This window comes from Simochromis diagramma, unplaced genomic scaffold (genome assembly GCF_900408965.1).
Source record: "Simochromis diagramma unplaced genomic scaffold, fSimDia1.1 OVJJ01000107.1, whole genome shotgun sequence".
NCBI lineage: Eukaryota > Metazoa > Chordata > Actinopteri > Cichliformes > Cichlidae > Simochromis > Simochromis diagramma.
Window position 1 is genome coordinate 1,397,889 of NW_024387209.1, and position 23,793 is coordinate 1,421,681.

Below are 23,793 nucleotides of genomic sequence, written 5' to 3' on the forward strand. Positions count from 1 at the left end.
ATTATTTTCAGCAGCTTTCTTCACTTCACCACCAACTTTCTATCAGTGGGGCATTGTGAAATTGGCATGAATACTGTGTCACCCACACTACCGACCACACTGGGATGCCGTCATGTAAAAATATTACTAACAGTGGTCAAAAACTCCACACTGACTTATCGTTCCAGCTCAAGATATTTGAGTGGGACCAGTGTGGTGAAAAACACCTACAGGCTGATGCTATTATCACTCATCAATTTTTCAGTTCATGTCAAGTTTAAAAAGTTAGGAAATAAAGGACAAGGAAACATCAAACTACTTCCTCTCATCTACCAAAATCAGGCTTCAGCGCGAGGAGCTGACAGACATTTCAATTAAAAAGCTCCTGCAGCTCAGGGAGCATGTCTTTGTGTACTTGTATGCCTATATTTGTGAGGACTGTGCTGAATTTAAGACCCTGTGAGGACATTATCTCTGAAAAAACCCACAAAGGTCTGTTTTCAGGGGTTGAGATGTGCTTTTAACATTTGATCAGGTTTAGGTTTGTCATGGTTTAGGAGCCTGAAAACACATTTTGTCATTGGCGGTCCCCACAAAGCTAGGAGTACAAACATAAGTGTGTGTTGCAGACGGCCTCCCATGTGCGTCAGATCATCCTCCACAGCGGGGAGAAAGCTAATCCAACACACACACACACACACACAATGAAGGCATTAAACGTCTCACATTAGCAGCTCAACGAGCAGCAATAACCCTCAGAGAGAAAACCTAAAAACAGGAAGAAGAGAAACACTTCTCCAACTTAAGCTCCCTCCTTGCAGCACCCTATTTCTCCTTCTCCATCCGTGTCTGTCAGACTGACCCAGACTGACTTATTAACTAATCAGCTTCAGACCCCTGATAATCCATCAAGGGTTTTAGTCAGGCCACACCCATGTGTGATAATAACCCAAATAACCTACACATAAATTCACTGTGATAAGAATATTTACTTCAAACAGAAAGTAGAAAAGCCCCAAAAGACTATGGGAATGACTGAAGACTAAATGTGATTTAAACCATAGGCTGTTACAAAAATAAACCATCCAAATTATGGAGTTCATTTTCAATATTTTCTGCAAAAAAATCAACCAACAACAATAACAGAAGTCAAACTGTGTTCTACCTTCAGATGACTAATGAGCTGCACTGTTTTGCATCCGGTCCCCATGTGGAAAAATACCCTGATTTGGTCAATGAATCTGTAAGCAGACCTCTTCATTTTAGCTTTCACCAACAGCTATTTTTACCAAAGGAAGGACAAACATCAACAGCACTGTGCCTCCTTTCTCTTCCTTTATGGTTAGAACTCCCTAATCTTCACCTAACGGTGCGGGGTACCTGTAGTATATCTGCTGATTTCCATGTTTGCATCCATGAGCCCTACATGGCCTGTGTAGGTTTTTGGTCATCCAGGTCATGGAAGTCTTATGCTCTTGAGTTGACAGCAACTAGACATATTTTTTGATTCTTGATTCTCATTCAGAGGGCTTCTTCAGTTCGAAAGGCTCACGGCGAGTCCTAGGTATTTAAGCTCTAGTGGGATTAGAAAAGTCCCTAATGACCTATATACTTTGCTTCACAACTTTGCTCATATATTTATTAAACAACTAAGCTAAAGACAGGGTGGGTGAACGGTTATTAGGACCACCTCCAGGGTCACAACTCCACTAAAGGCTATATACCTGGGATTCCTCACCAGCTGTTAGAGCTGAAAAAAACAAAAACAAAAACAAAACACTTGGATGAGAAATTAAATATTTTGATGAATCTAAAAATGAGTTACAGTTTCCTTCAGTTCAAACAATTGTAAACAATCCCTTTAAGGCTCTTTTTATATGTGAATAACCATGAAGAAAAACATCTTGGAAAATATAAAATTTCCCAGTGCTTAGACCCTGCAGGAGTAATTTGTAGACTTGCAGTGAATTACTGAAGACTTTACTAACTGTCTTTTGGAAATGGGAAGATGCATGTTTAATGACAATTGGGTTTAGAATAACTGTTTCTCTTGGTGATTAAACTCAGCCTTGCTGCTTTCAGATGACTGCTGAGCTACACTGTTTTAATCCTTTTCCCATGTGGCAAAATACCCAGACTTCTTCTGTTCCATAAGTCGAGTCTTATAATAGAAAGTCAAAAGAACTTGATTGTTTTTTCCATATTTGAAAGAATGCTAGGTTCTGCTTGGGTCTGAGTAACTGTAAATTTTATCATTCGATGCTGAGTGGGAGGGTCCATGTGGACGCCCACATGCCTGCCAGTTTTTGTGACTGTACAAACTCATCTGCAGAGACTTTGAATTACTATGCACCGACTATGCTTGTGCCCCAGGCAGCAGACTTCAAGTGGACTTCAAAAGAAATATAACAGGAGTGACTACTCAACTGTGGCATCTCCAGCTGTCCGTGTTCTCGACAGAGTATAATAAGGGCTAGCTTCTCACCTTCAGTCAGGAGCCCTTGGTGCCACATTGTACCTCTGCAGTGTAACTGTTCAACGTGCAAGGTTACCAAAGCAAACTAGAATAGTCAACACAAACCATCATCTTTACTTACATCTCTACAAGAAAATGGTCTGCACTTCATGATCCGGCAAAAACGAAGAACCTAAACAAGCAACATGCTAAAACAAAGCTGCCTGGTGTCCAGGCTAACAATCAGTCTTTCAAGTAGGTGTTTGCTCTCATCTGAGACTCAGAATGGATTGGACCGGACATCAAAGGCTATAATGCGCTATGAAGACAACTTTCCACTGTTCTTTGGTCAAAGTAGCTAAAGGTCATTTGCTCAAGAAAGAAACTTGAGATTGAGATCAGGGGTATAGTTGCAGCTCAGTAAAAGCAAGCGGTGGTGAGCCATCTTCACTAAATCAATCAATAGTATTAATATTTTAAGGAAACCCCACCTATTGAATAATAAAATAAGATATAAAAGTCCATTTAAACATTAATTGACTATATCCACTGTATCCTACAGAGGGCAGTGGTGGGCTTGAGACTGTCTCAGCTGATGTTGGGTACAAAAGACTTCAGCCTTCAATAGAGCTGCAGCAATTACGCTTGGTTAATGATTACTGGAACCAGCTAATGGACAGAAAATCAATCAGCATCTAGTTTAACATTCTGATAAGTAGTTTTTCAAAGATTTCATAGTTTGTGCTTCCCATACAGGAGAACTGGCCACTGTTCCTCAGCTGACATGATAGCAAATTACTTTTGAGTGTTAAACTCAGAAAGCAGATATTTGTTGATGTGATTTTGAGCTCTGTGAGAATCTCTGTATGGTTAATCAATCAGTCGATTAGTAAATTAATCTACGCTGAAAATCATGGTTAGTTGCAGTGGTGGGCTTCAAGCTGTGGATCAAATACATTTGGGAATCAGTGTCCAATGTTTAAATTAAAATGCAAAATCATTCAATTTGAATTTAGTTGCATCCCATTAAAAGAACCTAAACTCCAGTTCCTGCTCTGATTTCTTTAGCCTGAGATGAGCTTCCCAATGTGCTGCAACTGATGGTTTTTATTTCTGTGATAAATCATCAATAAGAACACTGAGAGCAGGCAGTTCTTTATCGCTGCTGATAACCGAGTTAAACTCCACACTCCTGCTCTTCACTTGCTGCTGTTTGTCGTGAATTAGCCGAATTTGAAAAAAAAAGATGATGAATGTGTTGGAGTGGGTGGACCTGTTGTTAATATATGGCAGCTCTGAGAGCAGAAGCTAACAGCCTGCAGATGCTAATGAGTCGCTGGTGGGTGTTTGAGGTCTGTTCGAGTGTAAATACAACTGAACCTGGCACGTTCTGCCACATCTGATTGATCCTCGATCGGTTGTCAATCAAGGTGACACCATCGAGATTTGGAGGAGGGATTTCCACTCTGATAAAGCTGTCTGACACCAATAAAACACTCACTCTCTCAGTCAGTCACAAGCTGAAAATAGCGGCTGTGCAGAGCACATGAAAAGCCTTCAGAGGAACTTGCTGTCAGTCTGTCAGGACTCATCACACTGATTACACAACAAAAACTAATGAATATATTTCCCCGCAGTGTCCTCTGAATCTCTAAAATGTCAGCCTCGTGGATTTGAAGACATCGCAGTCCGAGGCCAAAAATACAACATTACTTTCTTTTTCTGAGTGACCTTGGTGCCATTTCTCTGCTTGTAAAAACAGCCTCGAGACATCCAGTTTTTATGTTGCCCAAAATGAACTACACTGACATATAGCCTGATCTGAGAAAGAGCTACAAACACTGTTACTCACAGCCGTTCCATCGTGAATGCAGCTTCATTCACAGAAAAATCACACAAACTGCTTTACAGTTTTTACCATCAGCTGCTCCATAATAAAAGTCTGCCAAATACTTCACAATAAAAGTCTGTCAGTTTCTTCACAATAAAAGTCTGTAAGATGCTTTACAATAAAAATCTGTCAGCTGTTTCACAATCAAAATTAATCAAGTACTTTAAAGTAAGTCTTTCCGCTGCTTCACAATAAAAATCTGTCAAATACTTCACAATAAAAGTCTGTCAGCTTCTTCACAATAGAAATTTGCCAAATACTTCACAATAAAAGTCTGCCAGCTGTTTCACAATCAAAATCTGTCAATGACTTTACAATAAAGGTCTGTCAGCTGCTTCACAATAAAAGTCTGTAAGATGCTTTACAATAAAAATGTGTCAAATACTTCACAATAAAAGTAAATACTTCACAATAAAAGTCTGTCAGCAGCTTCCCAATGAAATGCCATCAATACTTCACATTAAAAGTCTGTATACTGCTTCATGCTCCTATGTGAAATAATGAAATTCTTTTAGCCTCAGTGTTTCTACTTTCCATTAGTTGCATTGTGTAACTTGCTGTTACTGACAGTGCTGTCAGTGGTTTTGCTAAAATATCTTCTTCCATAATGTTCACAGCAGCTGATTACTGTACATTTAAACCTACACTTGTTCTACTCAAACACCATTTAGCTGATTTCTTGTTACTGTACGCTATTTGACTTCTGCAAGTTATTATTATTCCTACTTTGTCTTACAGCTATAACCTTCCTGGAACACGACACAGCCCCACGTTGGTTGCTTGCCAGTTAAAATGTGATAATGTGTGACTGAACACAGCGTAAAAGCATAAAATCAACTGATAAAGAGCCCTGAGATCATTAAAGATCATCTGGATTGTTTGTATGTAACTGAAAGCAGAGATGCTGTAATTCATAATGACGCTGATGAGATGCAGTTTTCCTTCATGGTCAATTGCCTGATAACAGTCTAGCAGAAAAGATAAGTACATCACATCCATTTAGCAGCGCTTTTGTCCAAAACATGAAGAGGCTGCTGGGACTGAGCAACCAACCCTGTGAACGATGGCCAACCTGCTCTAAACCACTGAGCTACAGCTGTGGCAAATATTTAAATTACCACAGGGAGCTTGCCAAACAGACACCACAGGTCCCTTTGGGGACCCGTGGGGCTGTGTCCCACTTTTCCCTGCTGGTAATCCAGCTTTTCCTATATCCATATGTTAGGTTTGTAGTCATTTTAACCCATGGCTGGGTTATTTTATTTTTTTATTTATCCAACACTTTAGTTTTAGGTTTTAATATGCAATGGAAGAAATCAGAAGAAATTTCTAATTCTGCTTTCTGTCAGAAATGTTTCCCATAACCCTCAAAATTCAGGTCAGTTTGCCTGCTGAGCACATGTCCTGAACCATATCTGACTGGTGCTGCTCTTTACATCTTCACATAGATTTTCTTGCTACTATCAGCAAAACATTAGCAAGGTTGTCGAGCCATATCCTTGTAAAGCCTCCTCAGTGTTCCTTATATTCTGTACATCCCAGCATATTTAATTGGAACAACAAAGCCTTTAATGCCTTTTGACATTTGTGTGGTTCTAAAAACACAGTCTGGTTTGTCTCATGGATGGTCTGCTTGGTTAATGCATGCCTCTGTGCAACAGCCACTTTTTGCAGTTCTGTTTTATTTTCTTCTGGTTTCTAGTTTTATTGGTTGTGTTTATTATCATTAGTTTAGCTGCCATTAGAAATTATTATATGTTTTATTCCTTTGAGGCACTGATTTCAGGAATTCTACTTCTTCCTAGATTCCTTGCTGGCCTAATTTTGCTCTTTTGAAGAGATTTCGTGAAGAAACAAGTTTCACTCTTGTAGCTGAACAATATTTGGCTCTTACTATGCTATGTTTGATTCATCAAAATGAATCCCAACCACTACTGAAGGGCAGCAGTGAAATTTGTGAAGCTAATAAGGCTGTTTGGTCCACTAGCCTTAGGCTTTATTATGCTTATTCATAGTCATATCATACCACAGTTTGTGAACTGTAGACTAAGGTCGCATTTCACTATATTAAATTATCTTCGGATTGGTTTTTCAACTATCTTTTCAATCTTTCGGTAAGTAAACGTTTACAAAATATTTTTTTCAAGTTCACTGTGATGTCCTGTTTTCTCAGACCAACAGTCTGAGATTCAATAAAGGAAAGCTGCAAGTATATCCGAGAAGCTTTTATTAATTTTTTTTTTTAAGTGTCATTATGCAGCTCCTAATTACCTCTGCCAAGGTCATGAAAATAGTTGTATGTTCAAATATGAGAAGCTGATTAACTGATCATCAAAAAAAGCTTCTGATTACTTTCATTATTCAGTACACATTCTGAAATTACCTCCGCCAAGGTTAAGTCCTCTGAAGAATTAAACAAAATCTACGGCGCCAGCTCACAGAAATGTTTGTGGAGACGTAAAGCGTGCTAAATTTTGGCGTATAAGCCTCAGTCAGACAGCCATGTGTAGCCCTTATCCACTCAGAAAAATAGAGACCAGTCGATAAACACAGAGTTTATTCCATCACTGGTGGGCAAGTTGGTTTACGGTACCTCTCAAAAGGTATACGGTGCTACACTAAAAACACTGATTGTGATTGATTTGGTCGCTAATAGATTGAGATGGTGGCCTACAATTTGCATGGAAAACACTGACTTGTCTGCAAAAACTCACCATTTACTCTCTGAGTGCTTTTAAAACTGTACAAAGTGCAGTACAAACTGTATCTCTTCAAAGTAAAAGTCTTACTGTCGCAACCAACATGTTTCAAAAAGGTGAACATTCTCAATCACAGTCAAACTTTTCACAGCTTCAGTGCTTCTTGGCAAGTAGTTGGCAAGTGTTTGCAAACAAGATGGTGTTCAATGACAAACAATGGGCAACTGCAGTAATCTTAGAGCACCTAAAACAATCACAAAAAGGTTTTTGATGCACCACCATATACCGCTTTGCAACCAACCAACTGCCAGCAACCACCAACTAGTTCTCTAATGACCAGTGTTTATTGGGTCTTTAGCCGATCTCTAGGATTAAAGCTGGAGGTGTGTTTAGACAAGTAACTTCTGAATCATCTATCCATTTTCGTCATGGGGTATGCTGAATTCCTTAGATCAAGGTGAGTTCAAAGAAAAAGTTCAAACTTTTCCTGAGGCCACAATTTTTTTTTCCAGCTGGGACTAAATTTGGCACAGATGATCTTCAGACCAATCCTGACAGAAGTTATCAGATGGATTTGGGATATCAAAAGCACCAGTCAATCACAGACAATCAAAGGGTCATATCACAGCAAGACATTACACTATCCTAACCAGCTTTAACTGGTGGACCATTTTTAGGAAGCACAACCAATTCACCAATTATACCCCCCGAAACCCTAAAAGATGACACTAGAGAACTTAATGTCTGGTTTCACTATAAATGAATCTGTTAACTCTGGTTTTATTTCATTATTTAGCCCATAAAGCAACAAGAAACCAAGCCAGTGGCAGAGAAAAGCAGTAAATCTTTCAAAATGACAATAAGTCTTCTGGGCTTCATTTGCCTTAATATCACTTTTTCATTATATTAAGAAAAATTAAGACTAATATGTGCTGTATTAAACCCATCCACCATACATGGTTCAGATGGACACCCTGCTGTAGTGCAGATTTGCGGTACTTGTACTTCAAGTATTTCCTTTTCATGTTAACTCGTCCCTCCACTGCGGCTTTATTTAGATCAAGCACATTTTCATCCTCTGTAGTACGAGGATTCGCTGCTTCTCCTTTTTCCCTTTTTGCTTTTTTTCAGCCACCTCACACAGCCAAAGAGGAAATCATCAGTGGATTGATCAGCGGGGAAAATAATTAGCTGCAGTCCTGATCATTAAAATAAATAAGAAACAATCACACGTTCATCTCAGAAAAGCTTCAGGAAAGACAGAAAATCCATTACATTTGCTAAGTGATGGATCATTTTTTGTGTCATTTTTAATTAAACATTTTCAGGCAGCAGCTTCTTAAATGTGGATGTTGAACATTCTCCAATTTCTGTGATATTATGTCAAATTTGGGTTTTTTTGTTTTTAACAGCTTATCCAGCTTAAGGAGATGGAAGTTGGAGGGGTGAAAGGTGACCCAACAGTCATAATAACTGTTATGACTGCTGGGTGATAACAGCCTCTGTTTTTCTGTATGTCCAGATATATACACTAAAATAGTTGATTATTCCCAGATTCCCAGATGGGCTGGTAGTAGTTACCACTGGTTGGAGCCTCTCAAATATGTCCTTCGAGGTTTTCTGTCTGCAGGTTTATATAAAAATTTACAGCCTGATTGCACAGCAGCCAAAAGCACAAACACGGTCCAGATGTCCTGTTCGGGGACTCCATTTAGCTGCTTTACTGAGCTGGGCTGCCTGGGTCGCCATCTACCTGTCAGTCAAAGAGGCCACACCCCTCACAATGCAAACTTTAAGCCTCTACAGCAGCTGCAACCATGTGTATTTCTGTTGTACAGGTAGATATTTTAACATGGGAGTCTATGAGGACTGACTCACTGCTGGAGCCTGCCTCCAGTGGACGTTTGGGAAACTGCAGTTTTTGGTGCTCTATCTGCATTTGCCTGGAAAGACGATTGTTTGACGATTGTTTGAGCAAACTTTGTAAAAAAAAAAAGAAAAAAGAAAAAAGAAAAAAGAGACAGAGAGAGATCAAAACGAGCTGGAGGAGCAGCTTGCCTCCAACATATAGACCTCAGTGTGTTCATGGGGTCGGTTGGGGGGGCTGGAGGTTTCGGGGGCTCCTGCACAGCTCCTGCTGCCTCCACCTCTAGATACAGTGTTTCAGTGTTAGAATATAAAATACACACACACTACATTACATCACACACATGTTCAATAAGCAAGGAGGCCTTCCCATAATCCTCCTTGGTGGGACCCCCTACACACACACACATCTGAGCGACAGGACAGAGAGATGCTGACACACACACACATTCATGGTATGTAGCATATAGGGCACACACACACTGAGTCAATGGGCGGATGTGGAGGCATCATGGCGACAGCAGCTCTCTCTCTCACACAAACTCACTCACACACACACACACACACACACACACCCTACCTGCCGTCGCCAGGCCGTCCGGGCCCGCTTCTCCTCCTCCATCCACCGGATTCATCCTCCCTCCTCCTCCTCGCGCTGCTCCGCCGCCCTCCTCCTCCTCGCGCTCTCTCCTCCGTTATGTACCGTCGCTCGCTCCGCTCCTCGCGCCTCCTCCCTGCCTACCCGTCCATCCCTGCTGCTTTACATCAGATCGGGTCGGTGCAGGCTCGGTCGGATGTGTTCCCCTCCTCCCGGTACCGATCACTGCTGCATCCTCCCCGGCTCAGCCTCGACTGTCCTCCTCCTCTTCCTCCTCCTCTTGCTGCTGCTGTTCTTACGTTACCGTGATCCCGCGCGGCATCGCATCACATCACGTCACCGTTACTGCCTCCGTTACCGTTACTGCCCCCGGTATCCCCCCCCTCAGTCTCTCTCTCTCGCCTCCTGTCGGTCCAGGCGGACGGACGTTCTGTGTCGGTGTGTGTCTCAGCACGCAGGCGCACCGGAGAGATGGAGGGGGGCGCTATGCACGAGGGCTGCAGCATCTGCTGCACCGCTCCCCACCCCCTGCTCACCCCCCGTTACTATAACGTTAAGGCTGCCGTCGGTACTACGAGCGCGGCTCCCGTTAACGTGACGGAGGCTGACGCCATCGGCTTACTCAGCCTCCACTTTATTATATTATATTAAATTATATTAATTATAATATATTTATTATATTATCCTCTTATTTAACATATTTATTTTAAACTCTATTATATTTAGAGTATTTCATATCATTTTTAACATTATTTTAAATATATAATTATTTTATCACACATTTTTATTTTTTAATTATATTAATTTTTTTATTTTCACTTTATAATATGTCGTATTAGATTAATTGTTTTTTCTTGTTTATATTTTCTAGATACTTTTTATTATTGCAGATTATTTTAGATTTAGGTTAAAATTTTTATATCATAATTAAAAAATATATATTGTTTTGTGTGTATTACTTTTTAAATTACGTTATGTTTACATTAAATTAATCGTATAACTTTTATCGCATTTTTTAATTATATTAGAATTTAATTTTAAAACATATATTATATGCTAATATCATTTTATTATTGTAGGCATATTTAATATTTTCTAGATTTTTCTAGATTATGTATTATTCGCATATTATAGACGTTTTCCATCATATACTTTCTTATATATTATTTTATATTATATTAACATATATTTTTATCCATCCATATTCTTATTTATAAATTCAGGGTCCAGGGGAGACTGAAGCCTTTCCCAGCAGTCATAGAACTGGTATATACCCTGGAGAGAACCCACAGCGGGACAACACTCCACACAGACAAAACACAGTAGGTCCTGGACTCAAACCCAAAACTTTCTTGATGTGGGCCAACAATGCTAAACACTGCACTGCTCTGCTGTTTTCATTCTTTAGATTATATTCTTGTTATACTGAATGCTGTTAGCAATGAAATCCCTTTTTTTTAATGTGCAAACAATAGATCGTTAAATCATAAATGAATTAACATAAGCAATTATAATAATGATAATAACACACTTGTGAGATGTTCTCCAACAAATCAGAAAGTTAAAGATTTATTTCACATGACTCAGAAAACGCAAAGAGGTCACACACAGCTGCAAAAGTCTGAAGGGAAAAGATAGCAAACCTCCTCAGAAATGAAGAGAAAATAAAGTGCGAAGAAATGTACAATAATGTGTTTGAAGTGAAGCTGAGCAGCAGAGGAACCTACACAGCTGAATGAATAAAGCTGCAGCGCCACCTGCAGGAGAGAGAAGCAAACAGCAGACTGACCTCAAACTGCGGGATTAAAACCAAACAGGATAAATGAGTAATCACAGCAACAGGGTTTCACCTTTAAATCAGTTTAGTTTATCATTTTTAATCTCCTTTTACTCGGAAAATAAATTGTTATTCTATTCATTAAGCTGCACAACTACTTTCTTATTTTAATATCTGACCATCTTTGTGAAATTTTTAGAATATATTTCATGCACTTCTAATATTTTTCTATTCATTTAATAATTTTAATAAAAAATTTTTTAAACAGCATTAAATATACATAAGTTATAATGAATTAAATAACAATAGACTTTCTAAAAATAAAGTTTTTTTTTTTTTTTACTTTTTAAACCTTATTATTAGACTTATTAATTCTTATACAGTTAACTTTTTTTCTTTCAATTTGTTGATATCTTTTAATATGGAATTTTTTGTATTTTTAACTGTGCTTTATTTTTTCCACAATATTATAATTATATATCTTGTATTATTATATTATAATATAATTTTTTTTAATTTTTCACATATATTAAAATACTAATAATTATATATCTTGAAAGTATAGCAGAAGTTTTTGATGATTACTTGATTTTTACAACACATAAATTGTGTTAAAATATTTCACTAATTTCACCAAATGCCACTTGCAATATTTAAAATTCATTTTAAGACATGAAAAAAAAAATTATTTTCACTTTAATTTTTTATTTATATTTTTGTTATTTTAACATGTTTAAACGTTTAAATAAAGATTTGGATTGAAGTTGTTTTTTTCCTGAATGAAACTTTACTGCAGAGGGGTGTGTGCCGTCGCTGCGTCATGACGTCATGTTACCGTAGAAACAGAGGAGTCGTTTGCTTACTCTGTGCTAACAGCTAACAGAACTAGCTCGTTGGATACTAGTCGCCGTTTCTTGAGTTTTTAAGTGAAGGTTTGTAACTCAGCGAGTGACCATAAGTGCTATGTAGACGGCTAATGTAACCGCTTGAGTCACTCAGTGGTATCAAACTGTTAGATGAGACGACAAACACGAGTCAGGTGAGGCTCTGCAGACACACCGGAAACACTTCTGTCTGTATTAGCTTTAGCGGGGCTTTACTTTGTGTACCTGTACTTTAAAGCCACTTTACCTGAGAGCGTGTTGCACCATCACACAGAATTTCAGATGGAAATGAGAGCACTTTTTTATAGTGCACTGATTTCCTGCATTATGAATTTTATCTCTACAGAGACCGAAGAAGGTCATTTCGAGACGTTCTAAGACTATAATATTTATACCCTTTATATGAACTCCTAAATAGATTTTTTTCACACTTTGGGACTTTTTTTTTACTCTTAAAAGTTTAACCTAAGTGCTTCTGTCAACATTTTTAATATTATTTTGTAATTTGTGGAACGTTTAAAAGGTTTAACGGTTTGGAAATATTTAAACACATTAGGAATAGTTGAACTAATATATTAAAAAACTATTTTTGGTGTCTAAGATTTAGGTATGTTAATTCTTGTAATTAGAAGTTTTAATTCTATTTTAATCACTTTAATCAATTTAGCTGCTAGAGCGCCCCCCCTCCCCCCCCAAAAGTGACAAATTTAATGTACTGTATATATAAATGAAATATAAGTTAATAAAAATGCTAACAAATTTAAATGAACAGAAATGATTGTAATCTTTTAAACGGTTATAGTTTATTTTACCATTTCTATCTGCAATAAAAGGTAAAGAACCCCCTTTTATTTTTAGCTTAATTTAACATTTAATGTTTTGAAAAATTTAATACAGACTTAATGTTTCAAATAAAATTACTGTATTTTTTAAAATATAATTGAAATGCTATCAAATTGCTATTTTAATGTTTTATTATTTATCATTCTTTTTAAAAACAAAATTATGGTATTTATGTTTTGTATCAGATATTTTGGAAATTATTGTTTTGTGTTTACAGGAAGTTGCAGGTGATGGAGGTGAAGAAGAAGCCTGAGGAAGAGGAGAATGAGCTGGTGTTGGAGCTGAAGAGGCAGCTGGAGAATGAACACCTGACCCCGGTGGAAAAACTCAGACTGCTGAATGATAGCTTAAACAGTGAGAGGCTCACTTCCTGTCAGTTCCTCTGTCAAACAAATTTTCAGAATAAGAGCATGTACAACTCTTTTTATCTTACATTTCCTGTGTTAGATGCTCTGAACTCGGCAGCTGTCCACGTGAACAGTGGCGAGCTGACTCGGCTGAAGTCTCAGCTGTATCTGAGCGGCGTGCTGATCCACTGCGTCCGTGTTCTGTCTCTGCATCCCAGCAGCCTGTGGGGCGACCTGAGCGCCGCTGCTACACTGGCCCACCTCACCAGGTAACCTGAGATCACAGCTTCACTTTAAACTGAGGATTTATTTGAAGGAGGATGGAGATCCCACACCTGTCTGTCTGTCTGCAGCTCCTGCTGTGTGGGGGTGGAGCCTGGCCCACACTCTGAGACCTTTCATCGGCTCTTCTTGCCGTCAGTCGTGGATGCTCTGCTGTCATTGGCTGCTCAGCTGGTGAACCGAGTGGAGGTGAGAAGCTTGATTTGGTGGATGTTTGAGCCGAGCTGCAGTCAGATTGAGGATGTAAATCTTTCTGTGTGTGTGTGTGTGTGTGTGTGTGTGTGTGTCAGAATGTGTCTCTCCTCAGGAAGGTGATGGACTCTGTCGGCTGGCTGCTCGCCGCTCACACTCACCTAACAGAGAAAGGTCAGCTGACTATTAAACCTGCAGCTTTCAGTACTAAAAAGACCCACGGGAACTGTGTTTAACCTTACTGTGTTTGTGTGTGTGTGTCTAGTCCTCAGCTCCATCCACTATGAGCAGATCCAGGTGTGTGATGATGTCACTGTGTCTCTGCTCTGTGTCCAGATGTGGATTCAAACCTGCACGGCCAACAGGTAACACACCACCTCCTGTCTGTGACTGTGTCAATAAAGTTTATTCAGACGGACCCCGTCTGTCACATCACTGACCTGTAAGAAAGAAGCATCTGAAAACTTTAGATTAAAATGTTGTCACTACTGAGCTTGTTCTTCTCCCTGCAGCAACTTCCTGTCTGGGTTGAGCGACGATTCCATACTTCTGCTGCTCAACGAGGCCATTGGCCAATTAGCTCTCAGTTCTGACTCTACGGTGGGAGGGGCCTCCCTCAGATTGATCCTCCTTATGGCCAGTCAGCTGGGCCGCTGCCTCCGGCCCCTCCTCCTCAGCTTCAGAGGTCAGTAGTCTCTTGAGGGCTGTGTGCCAATCCAGGGGCAGCATCCTGAATGCATCGGAAGACCCAGCCCACGTAGACCACGAAGGCCAGGTCCAAAGACCGAGAAGGCCGGAAGTGCAAGGCTGTTGCGTCACCGCTGTCTCAGCGGAGTTTAATAAACTCAGCTGTCTGCTTTTGGCTATCTAAAATATAACAGGACATTGGAGTAAATTCTAGACCATCTCACACTTCTGTTTAATCAGTTTTCTGTTTAACGTTTATTCAGCTGTGTGAAAACTATAACTTTAACCTCAGCCAAACCGATTTATTAAACAATAACATATGACTTCTATATCATGTTTAACCTGAGTAGCGAAAGACTGCGCAGGGTCAGAAAACAATGTGATGGGAGTCCAGTATTCTGGTCGGCTCTAGTGAGCCTTGACCACCTGGTCAGCTATCAAGCTGGTGGGTAACAGAGGTCTCCAAAAATGTCACAGCAATTTTGCAAATATGTGATGTCTCGATAAACCAAGCAGCTATTTGAACTTTACACAGCTACATTTTCGCCTGAAAAAATGTTAAAAGTTTATTTTGTGACCCAGAAAGAGTAATTGTAAGAGCCAATTAAAGGTTAATTTTATTGGTACTGGTAAAATGATTAGAGGACAAATATATATGTTTGATGTTAAGAGTATAATTCTAGTTGATTTTAAAATACTGTTTGTTAAATGTATAGAATAGAGAAGTGCAACATTCTAAAGTGCTTTTTAGTATTTTGGGCTTCCGGCGCACTGTAGTTACGTAGTTGAGGAGTTGGATAAGCTGGAAGCGACACAGTTTTTTGACCGAGTCTTGCCATGTAAACTAAAAGTGTCAATAAACATATTGTTTGCAAGAAGGATACTTGGACTTGCTCGCGTTTCAATGCATGTTGCCGGACTGACTCCTAACGGCGGTACAGAAGAGTGAAATAGGGACGGAGTGCCGCCGCTACATAAGTCAAAAAACTAGCTTCACCGACATGTGGAGGATCGGCTGCACGGCGCTCGGACGGAAGGGAGCAGCCTAACGGAAAGTAAGAGGCACTGCTTAAGGATGCTGGCACCAAACCGAATAATTCTTTGGATTATTCTGTAGAAGAAGGTAACAAACTCTCTTATTACTTCGTGCAGTAAGAAGAAAAAGACGTTTTTCGGAGGCTTGTTAAGTCTGGTGGAAAACGAAAGTGAAACTTAACTGCCTGCTATCGTCAAACCCGATCTCTTTTTTCTTTCTTTGTCTGTGGGACTGCATGTTGTAAAACAAGATTTGATGCGGTCTATGCGGAGTTTTTGGCATGTTATGAAGATGGTTTACACTATGTCTATTAAAGATTCTAAGCAGAAGACAAATAGTGCATGCTACTTGAGCCAATAAACCCCTGCAACTTATAAGATGGCGGAGGAAAGAGAGGTGGGAAGAACATGCAAGTTAACAGAGAAAGCTTTGGAAGAAAAATTACACAGATGGATTGCCTTAAGAAGACGAACATTAGGAACAATCACAGGCAAAATAAAGGAGATAATGATATTGATGAGTGATGCTCAGAACCTTCAAAATGTGAATGAAGTAATGGAAAGTGACTTTGCATTGGCTCTGAATGAGTTTCACGGTCACAATAACCAGGTTAAGAGCCTTTTGTCTGAAGAAGAAAAAATATTTGACCAGGACAATTGGTTTGAGCCCAAAATGACATCTATAAGAGAGTTTATGCAAACAACAAAGAAATGGATCGCAGAGGATCATAAGCATATGATTCCAAATGAAGCTGAGCAGCAGGAGCACATTACAGATGACTTGGAAGAAGCTGTTAACCCAGATGACAGCGCATCACAGGTTGGAGCTAGAAAGGATGCACTTCACAGCTCGCGTGGGTCTCAAGTCAGCCGAGCATCTACAACATCTAGAGTTTCCTCCACTCGTGCTAAACAGGAGGCAGAACACGCAGCCTTGCTGGAACGAGCCGCAGCATTGAAGAAAAGGCAAGAACTTGAGTTGGAGTTGGCCAGGATTAGGCAACATCTTGAGCTGGAAACAGCAAGAGTCAAAGCGGAAAAGGAAGAGTTAGAGTTGGAGACTGCATTGGCGGAAAGTCAAGCAAAATTAAAGGTGCTCAAAGAATATGAAAGATCTGAAGATGGTCTGAGCAGTTATGTGTCAATACAAAGATCGCAAGGTCGAGAAGTTAAAAAGGAAAGAGTTGGCATAATGCTCCCACAACAAGCTGATGTGAGTAGTCACGCTAATTCACAAGTGCAAAACTCACAGGTACCACAACTGTCTCATCCAGTCTCCACTCATGGGCTTAATGCTCACGTTGACAGAAGTGATGATCTATTGTCAGTCATGCAGAAACAGAATGTAATCACTGAGTTACTTGTGAAACAGCAGCAGTTGGCTCAGTTGCCATCAAAGGACATTCCTGTTTTTAAAGGTGATGCACTACAGTATAAGGCCTTCATAAGAGCCTTTGAACATGCAATAGAGCAAAAGACTGATAACGATCAAGATAAGCTGTATTTTTTGGAACAGTTCACTGCTGGCGAACCACAGGAGCTAATTCGCAGTTGTGTACACATGACTCCTAGCAAAGGTTACCGTGAGGCCAGACGGTTGCTACATAAGCACTATGGTGATGAGCTAAGGATCGCAAGCGCATTCATTGAGAAAGCACTCAAATGGCCGCAAGTGAAAAATGACGATGCAAAGGCATTAAATGCCTATGCTATGTTCCTGACTGGCTGTCGCAACACCATGGAGGATGTTGAATTTTTGGAAGAGATGGATAATCCAACCAATCTACGCACAGTGATATCCAAGCTGCCCTACAAAACCAGAGAACGTTGGCGCGTAGAAGCATTTGAACTCCAAGAAAAGAGGGGCAAAAGAGCAAGATTTGCAGATTTGGTGAACTTTATAGACCGCCAGGCTAAAATAGCTATGGATCCACTCTTTGGTAATATCCCAGACAACCGTGCAGCGACAAGTGGAAAGACTGACCAAAAGGAAAAATATCCAGCAAAGAAGGAGTTTCGAGGAAGCAGTTTTGCCACCAACATTTCCGCCGAGAACAAAAGACTGCAAAAAACAAACGTTAAAACTGAAAATTCAATCAAGACAGCAAGTGCCTTTGAGAAGCCATGTTTGTATTGTCAGCAGCCTCACACTCTTGCTTCTTGTGGAAAGATCAAGAATCAACCACACAAAGAACGTGTGGATTTCTTAAAGTCAAAGGGACTCTGTTTTGGATGTTTGGTTTATGGGCATCTCAGCAAGTTCTGCAAGCGCAGAATGGAATGTAAAGAGTGTTCACTAAAGCACCCAGACATTCTGCACATGGGGAAAAAAGAAAGTTCTGTGGAAGCAGAAAGGAAGGATGTTACTGATGGTAATGAGGCACCTTGTGCTCAAGTTCCTGTCAGTCAAGAGACTTGTGGGCTTACAGGGGCCGGAGAAGAGGAGTGTGTGCTCTCTATAGTACCAGTCAAGATCAAATCTAAAATGAGTGATAAATATATAGAGACATATGCCTTTTTGGACCCGGGAAGCACGGCAACATTCTGCACGGAAGATCTGCAAAGGAAACTGAATGTTAAAGGAAAGCCTACACGGATACTTCTAAGTACCATGAGTCAAGAAAAACCAGGAGAACAGAAACTCATGAACAGTTTTGTTATATCAGACCTGGAAGTGTGTGGGTTGGAAGATTCCAAGTTCGTTGACTTACCCAAGGTGTTCACTCACACTAGTATACCTGTGAGTAGTGGAAACATACCCAAGCAGTCAGACATCCAGAAGTGGCCTTATCTACATGAAGTGAGGCTACCAGAGATAGAGGCTAATGTAGACCTGCTTATAGGAGCCAACTGTGCAAAAGCAATGGAGCCATGGCGTGTCATTAATGGACATAATGGAGGTCCTTATGCAGTGAAGACCACCATTGGATGGGTTGTGAATGGACCCATAAGAAAAGAACTAAATGACTCAGAAAACAAAGAACCACATTTCTCAGTGAGCCGAATCTCCTTAGTGGAAGTTGAGAAGCTACTGGTCCAACAGTATAACATCGATTTTTCAGAACGTAATTATGATGACAAAGAGGAAATGTCACAAGAAGACAAACAGTTTCTACGAGCAGTAGAAAAGACAACGACCTTCGAAAATGGACACTATAACATTGGATTGCCACTTAAGAATGAGAATCTTCAAATGCCAAACAATCATTGTGTTGCGGAGCAGCGGATAGCATGTTTGTTCAGGAAGTTTAAGAAGAATCCTCAGTTTTTTGAAGATTATAAGTGCTTCATGGAAAACATCATCACCAAGGGCTATGCAGTTCCAGTGCCAGACCACCAGTTGAGCCGTGACGACAACAGAGTGTTCTATATACCACACCATGGGGTGTACCACCCGAAGAAGAGAAAGTTACGGGTCGTGTTCGACTGTACGGCTTCATACCAGGATATGTCTCTAAACAAGGAGTTACTGCAGGGACCGGATCTGACTAACACACTGGTGGGTGTTCTTTTAAGATTCCGTGAAGAGCCAGTAGCGCTGATGGCAGACATTGAATCAATGTTTTACCAAGTCAACGTACCAGAAAGAGATGCTGATCTTCTTCGTTTTCTCTGGTGGCCAGATGGCAAGCTGGAGGAGCCCATGAAGGAATATAGGATGATGGTGCACCTCTTTGGAGCTACTTCCTCACCAAGTGTCGCCTCATATGCGCTAAGAAGAACGGCAGAAGATCACAAGGAAGAAGCATCTCCAGAAGCTGTTCAGACAGTTCTGTGCAACTTCTACGTAGATGACTGTCTTAAAAGTGTAGCTACAGAAGAGGCTGCAGTGAAATTAGTCAGTGATCTTCGTGCTCTGTGTACAAGTGGAGGGTTTACATTAACAAAATGGACAAGTAACAGTAGGAAAGTGTTGATGTCAATTCCTGAAGAACACAGAGCCAACGAGGTGAAAGATCTGGATCTTAGGCATGACACTTTGCCAGTTGAGAGAACTCTAGGTGTACAGTGGAACACAGAAACAGATAACTTCACTTACACTATAAGGTTGCAAGACAAGCCAATGACACGAAGAGGCATTTTGTCAGTCATTAATTCAATTTATGACCCTCTTGGCTTTCTAGCACCAGTCATCTTGCCTGCAAAGCTTTTGTTGAAAGATCTCTGTAACGAGCAGCATGGTTGGGACAAGGAGATCAATGAAAAGCATGCAAAAGTTTGGAAAAAATGGAAAGAAGACATTGTACTCCTCTCCAACTTCCATGTGAGTAGATGCCTAAAGCCTACAGGTTTCGGATGTACTGTTGTTGCGCAGTTGCACCATTTTTCCGATGCTTCAGATTACGCATATGGAACTGTCTCTTACCTGTTGATGGAAAATAGACAAGGCAAGAGACATTGTGCCTTTCTCATTGGGAAATCCAGAGTTTCTCCGCTCAAGCAAGTCACAATTCCTAGGCTTGAGCTGACTGCAGCAGTGATTTCAGTGAGGATGGACAGATTACTGCGACAAGAACTTCAAGTTCCTCTGCAACAATCAGTCTTCTGGACGGACAGCACAATTGTGCTTAGATACATTGATAGTGAAACATCTCGCTTCAAAACATTTGTTGCAAATAGAGTTTCACTGATTCGAGAAGCAACCAAGCCATCGCAATGGAAGTATGTGACATCGGCAGAAAATCCTGCAGATCAAGCAAGCAGAGGCTTAAAGGCAAAAGATCTGTTGGAAGGAGGTTCATGGATTCACGGGCCGAACTATCTTCTAGACGAAAACGAATGGCCAGAACAGCCAGTGAGAAAGAAGGAAAACCTTCAAAATGATCCAGAAGTCAAGACTTCAGCAACGGTTAATATACTGACAGTTGAGGAAGGCATGGAACCAATGAAACGTGTGATAGACTACTATTCGGACTGGAATAAACTGAAAAGAGCAGTAGCCTGGATAATGAAGCTAAGGAAGGTGCTGTGGATGTTAAAAGAAGAAAGAAAACAGTACTCAAAAATAGTCCAGGAAAATGAAAATGATCCTGAAAAGCAAAGGTTAAAGTTGCAAGGGCACATGAGGACATTTAAATCTGCAATGGGAAAGAAAGCGCTTGCTTTGGAGGATCTTGAGGCTGCCGAATCAGTAATTGTTCGTTTCAGCCAGAAACAACATCATGGAGAGGAGATCAAAATCCTACAGGAGGGAGGACAGCTCAGTTGTAGCAGCCAGCTGTTCAAATTAGACCCAGTTCTTCGGGATGGGATGCTGAGAGTTGGCGGCAGACTCAATAAATCAGGCTTGCCAGAAAATGCTAAACAACCAGCAATTCTTTCTAAACACAGCAAAATCTCTGAAATCATTTTGAGAGACATCCATCAACGAACTGGTCACTGTGGTCGCAATTATGTGCTGGCGCAATTGCGATGCAGATATTGGATTCCTCAAGCCAATTCGGCAATTAGAAAGATAATCAACAAATGTCAAACTTGCCGTAGGATTTCTGGAAGGGTTGGTGAGCAGAAGATGGCAGACTTACCTGAAGACCGTCTTCTACCAGACAAACCTCCGTTTACAAACACTGGTGTCGACTACTTTGGCCCATTTGATGTCAAGCGGGGCCGGGGTACTGTCAAAAGATATGGTGTCATGTTTACCTGCCTCACTCTCAGAGCTGTGCATATTGAAGTTGCAGACAGTCTTGACACAGACTCCTGTATCAACGCGATTCGACGTTTCATCTGCAGAAGAGGTCAAGTTACCATCATGAGGTCAGATAACGGCACAAACTTTGTGGCAGCGGAAAGGGAGTTGAGGGAAGCCATTCAAAGACTGGATAACGACAAAATAGAAAGAGTCCTACAACCAAAAGGTATAAAGTGGATTTTTAACAGCCCGGCTGCTTCACATCAAGGTGGAGTTTGGGAGAGACAAATTCGAACAGTGCGTCGAATTCTCAGCGCTCTCTTGAAGGAACAAGTGCCAAATGAAGATTGTCTTCATACAATAATGTGTGAGATTGAAAGCATCATTAATGGCAGACCTCTCACAAGCATCTCAGAAGACATAAATGACGTTGAAGCTTTAACGCCGAGCCATCTGTTGCTGCTTAAGTCACAGCCCCTCATGCCTCCAGGTGTCTTCAACAAAAATGATGCATACACCAGAAAAAGATGGAGACAGGTTCAATATCTAGCAGATTTGTTTTGGACCAGATGGACTCGTGAATATCTTCCACTTCTGCAGGAGCGCCAGAAGTGGCTGAAACCAAGAAGAAACTTCGTGGTCGGAGATCTTGTGCTGCTGGTGGACAGTTCTTCTCCACGCAACTCCTGGCTCATGGGGAGAGTGGTTGAGACGCTGCCAGACTCAAGTGGAACAGTCCGAAGATTGAAAGTAAAAACTAAAAGCAACATCCTGGAAAGACCTGTTAACAAGTTGTGTCTTCTGGAGGAGGCTTCATCCGAGCGATGAAGAGAAAGAATGTTTGTTCATGGACATTACAATTAGGTTGGCTCTTAATGATTAATGTGTAAGTTAGTAATTGTTTAGTTCTCTCGCCTAACCAATTAGGGGCCGGATGATGTAAGAGCCAATTAAAGGTTAATTTTATTGGTACTGGTAAAATGATTAGAGGACAAATATATATGTTTGATGTTAAGAGTATCCACAGTATTTCTGATTTCGCGCCATTACCCCGATTCATAGCGGAAGCCGGTTTTTTACTTCCGCTTGCGCTGTTGTTGACAGTTGCGGGGTTACACCTTCACTGTTGATAAAGATTTCTCTCACTGCAGTTTCTTTTACCTGGAGTAAATGGCAACACATCGAAGGTGGATACACAGTAGAGATGTTTTAAAAAGCAGCGAGGACAGTTCAGTTGCAGTGCCTCACCCGTCACTTCTCACGGAGTGGGTAGATGACATGAAACTATGGCCCGATGTTAGCTACATCGACATTATTAATTACCTTGTATTTTCCGAAGGCGTTGATGGCGAGGAATTACGTAATTACAAGAGCAGCGAGGCGTATAATTACCTGCACAGCAACAAAATTGATCAAGTACTGCTCAACAAACAAGGCGACTTTATTTTTCTTAAAGCAGCTGTAGAGCCGAGCCAGAGTATTAATCAAGCGAAACACTTAGCATGGGCAATGCTAAGAGAAAGTGGAGTAGTGGAGACAGTCGGCTGTTCCTGTATCGCCGGATTAGGGAGATCATGTAGTCATGCGGCTGCTATTCTGTGGAAGGTATATCACTTATCTGGATATCACAATGTTTAAATCACTGAAACAGAAACACTGGACTGGTCAAAGGCTGTGATTAAGGAGTCACGCTACTGCCATCTAGCCAAGTATTACGTGGAGCACTGTTTACATGTGAAAGCCACTTGTTAACTTTGGGCTGTATGCTGTACAATCACATGAAGATAAAATATAAAAAAAAATATAAAAGACTGCACATTAAGGTCAAATTTACAAGACAAGAAAAACTATAGTTATAAGAAGTGACACAGGGTAGTACATGTTTGTTTATATATATGTATATTTGTACACACACACACACACTACTTTGAAAAAACTTAGACTGTGGGTGTATATTTCTGCATCAGTAACTGACTATTAATATGAAATGGATAATATGGGTGACTTTGCCAGTGTTTATATCTGTTTTGGATATGATTCAGGTGTATTGACCCAGGGTCATATCTATAACATGCAGGACACCAACCGTGTACTGCTTTTGTTAGTGTAAACTTCCTCATTATGTTAAATCTACTATTGACAGTGAGAAAAAACTATTAATGTTTGTTACAGGTGCAGAATGCTGCGATCAGTGGAAAGACAGGGCTTGCGTGTACAGACGAGCAGCGCAGGTGGAATGCAGGGACAGCAAAGAACCTTGAACCTAAACGTCTAAGCCAGATAAACTTCAGACATCACAGGGCAGAGCAGCAGTATGATGTGAACTCCCGGACTGCAGTGACACAATCTCTCCCTAACACACCATATCACCTTACACATCAAGACTTTATTGACAGTGTTAGCAAAGCACCAGTGAAGCCACTTTTCCTCCTCAAGAACACATTAATTGGAAAGTGTTACAATGCCTCGCCATCTGCAGGTCCTCACCGCAACAGTAAAGTTGATGAGCAATTTTTTCAGCCACACCAAGCACACAGTTACAAACTAAGCTGTAATCCATGCAGGGCATTCTACCAGGCATATATTCAAGTTTCTGAAGAGCAAGCAGAACAATTACAAGAAGAAA

At 40.6% G+C, this 23,793-nt stretch overlaps 3 protein-coding genes across 5 annotated transcripts in view; 2 read left to right on the plus strand and 1 right to left on the minus strand.

Annotated features, from left to right (window-relative positions):
• The window catches only part of LOC120746267 (kalirin-like), a 59,745-nt gene extending 49,857 nt beyond the window's left edge, over positions 1-9,888 (minus strand). For all 3 annotated transcript variants that reach the window (XM_040051666.1, XM_040051665.1, XM_040051664.1), the window contains exon 1: positions 9,471-9,888. In XM_040051666.1, the coding sequence (XP_039907600.1) occupies positions 9,471-9,525 (55 nt within the window). In that variant the 5' untranslated portion in view covers positions 9,526-9,888. The remainder of the gene's footprint in view (positions 1-9,470) is intronic.
• A 2,173-nt stretch (positions 9,889-12,061) lies between these two features.
• LOC120746305 (IQ calmodulin-binding motif-containing protein 1) lies at positions 12,062-14,674 on the plus strand. Its single transcript, XM_040051750.1, has 7 exons — positions 12,062-12,304; positions 13,210-13,346; positions 13,440-13,608; positions 13,693-13,810; positions 13,912-13,987; positions 14,079-14,178; positions 14,326-14,674. The coding sequence occupies exons 1-7, from the start codon at positions 12,282-12,284 to the stop codon at positions 14,504-14,506; spliced, it is 804 nt and encodes a 267-aa protein (XP_039907684.1). The 5' UTR covers positions 12,062-12,281; the 3' UTR covers positions 14,507-14,674.
• A 70-nt stretch (positions 14,675-14,744) lies between these two features.
• On the plus strand, positions 14,745-23,793 carry LOC120746268. The gene is made up of 2 exons (XM_040051667.1): positions 14,745-22,772; positions 23,340-23,793. The coding sequence occupies exon 1, from the start codon at positions 15,915-15,917 to the stop codon at positions 21,993-21,995; it is 6,081 nt and encodes a 2,026-aa protein (XP_039907601.1). The 5' UTR covers positions 14,745-15,914; the 3' UTR covers positions 21,996-22,772; positions 23,340-23,793.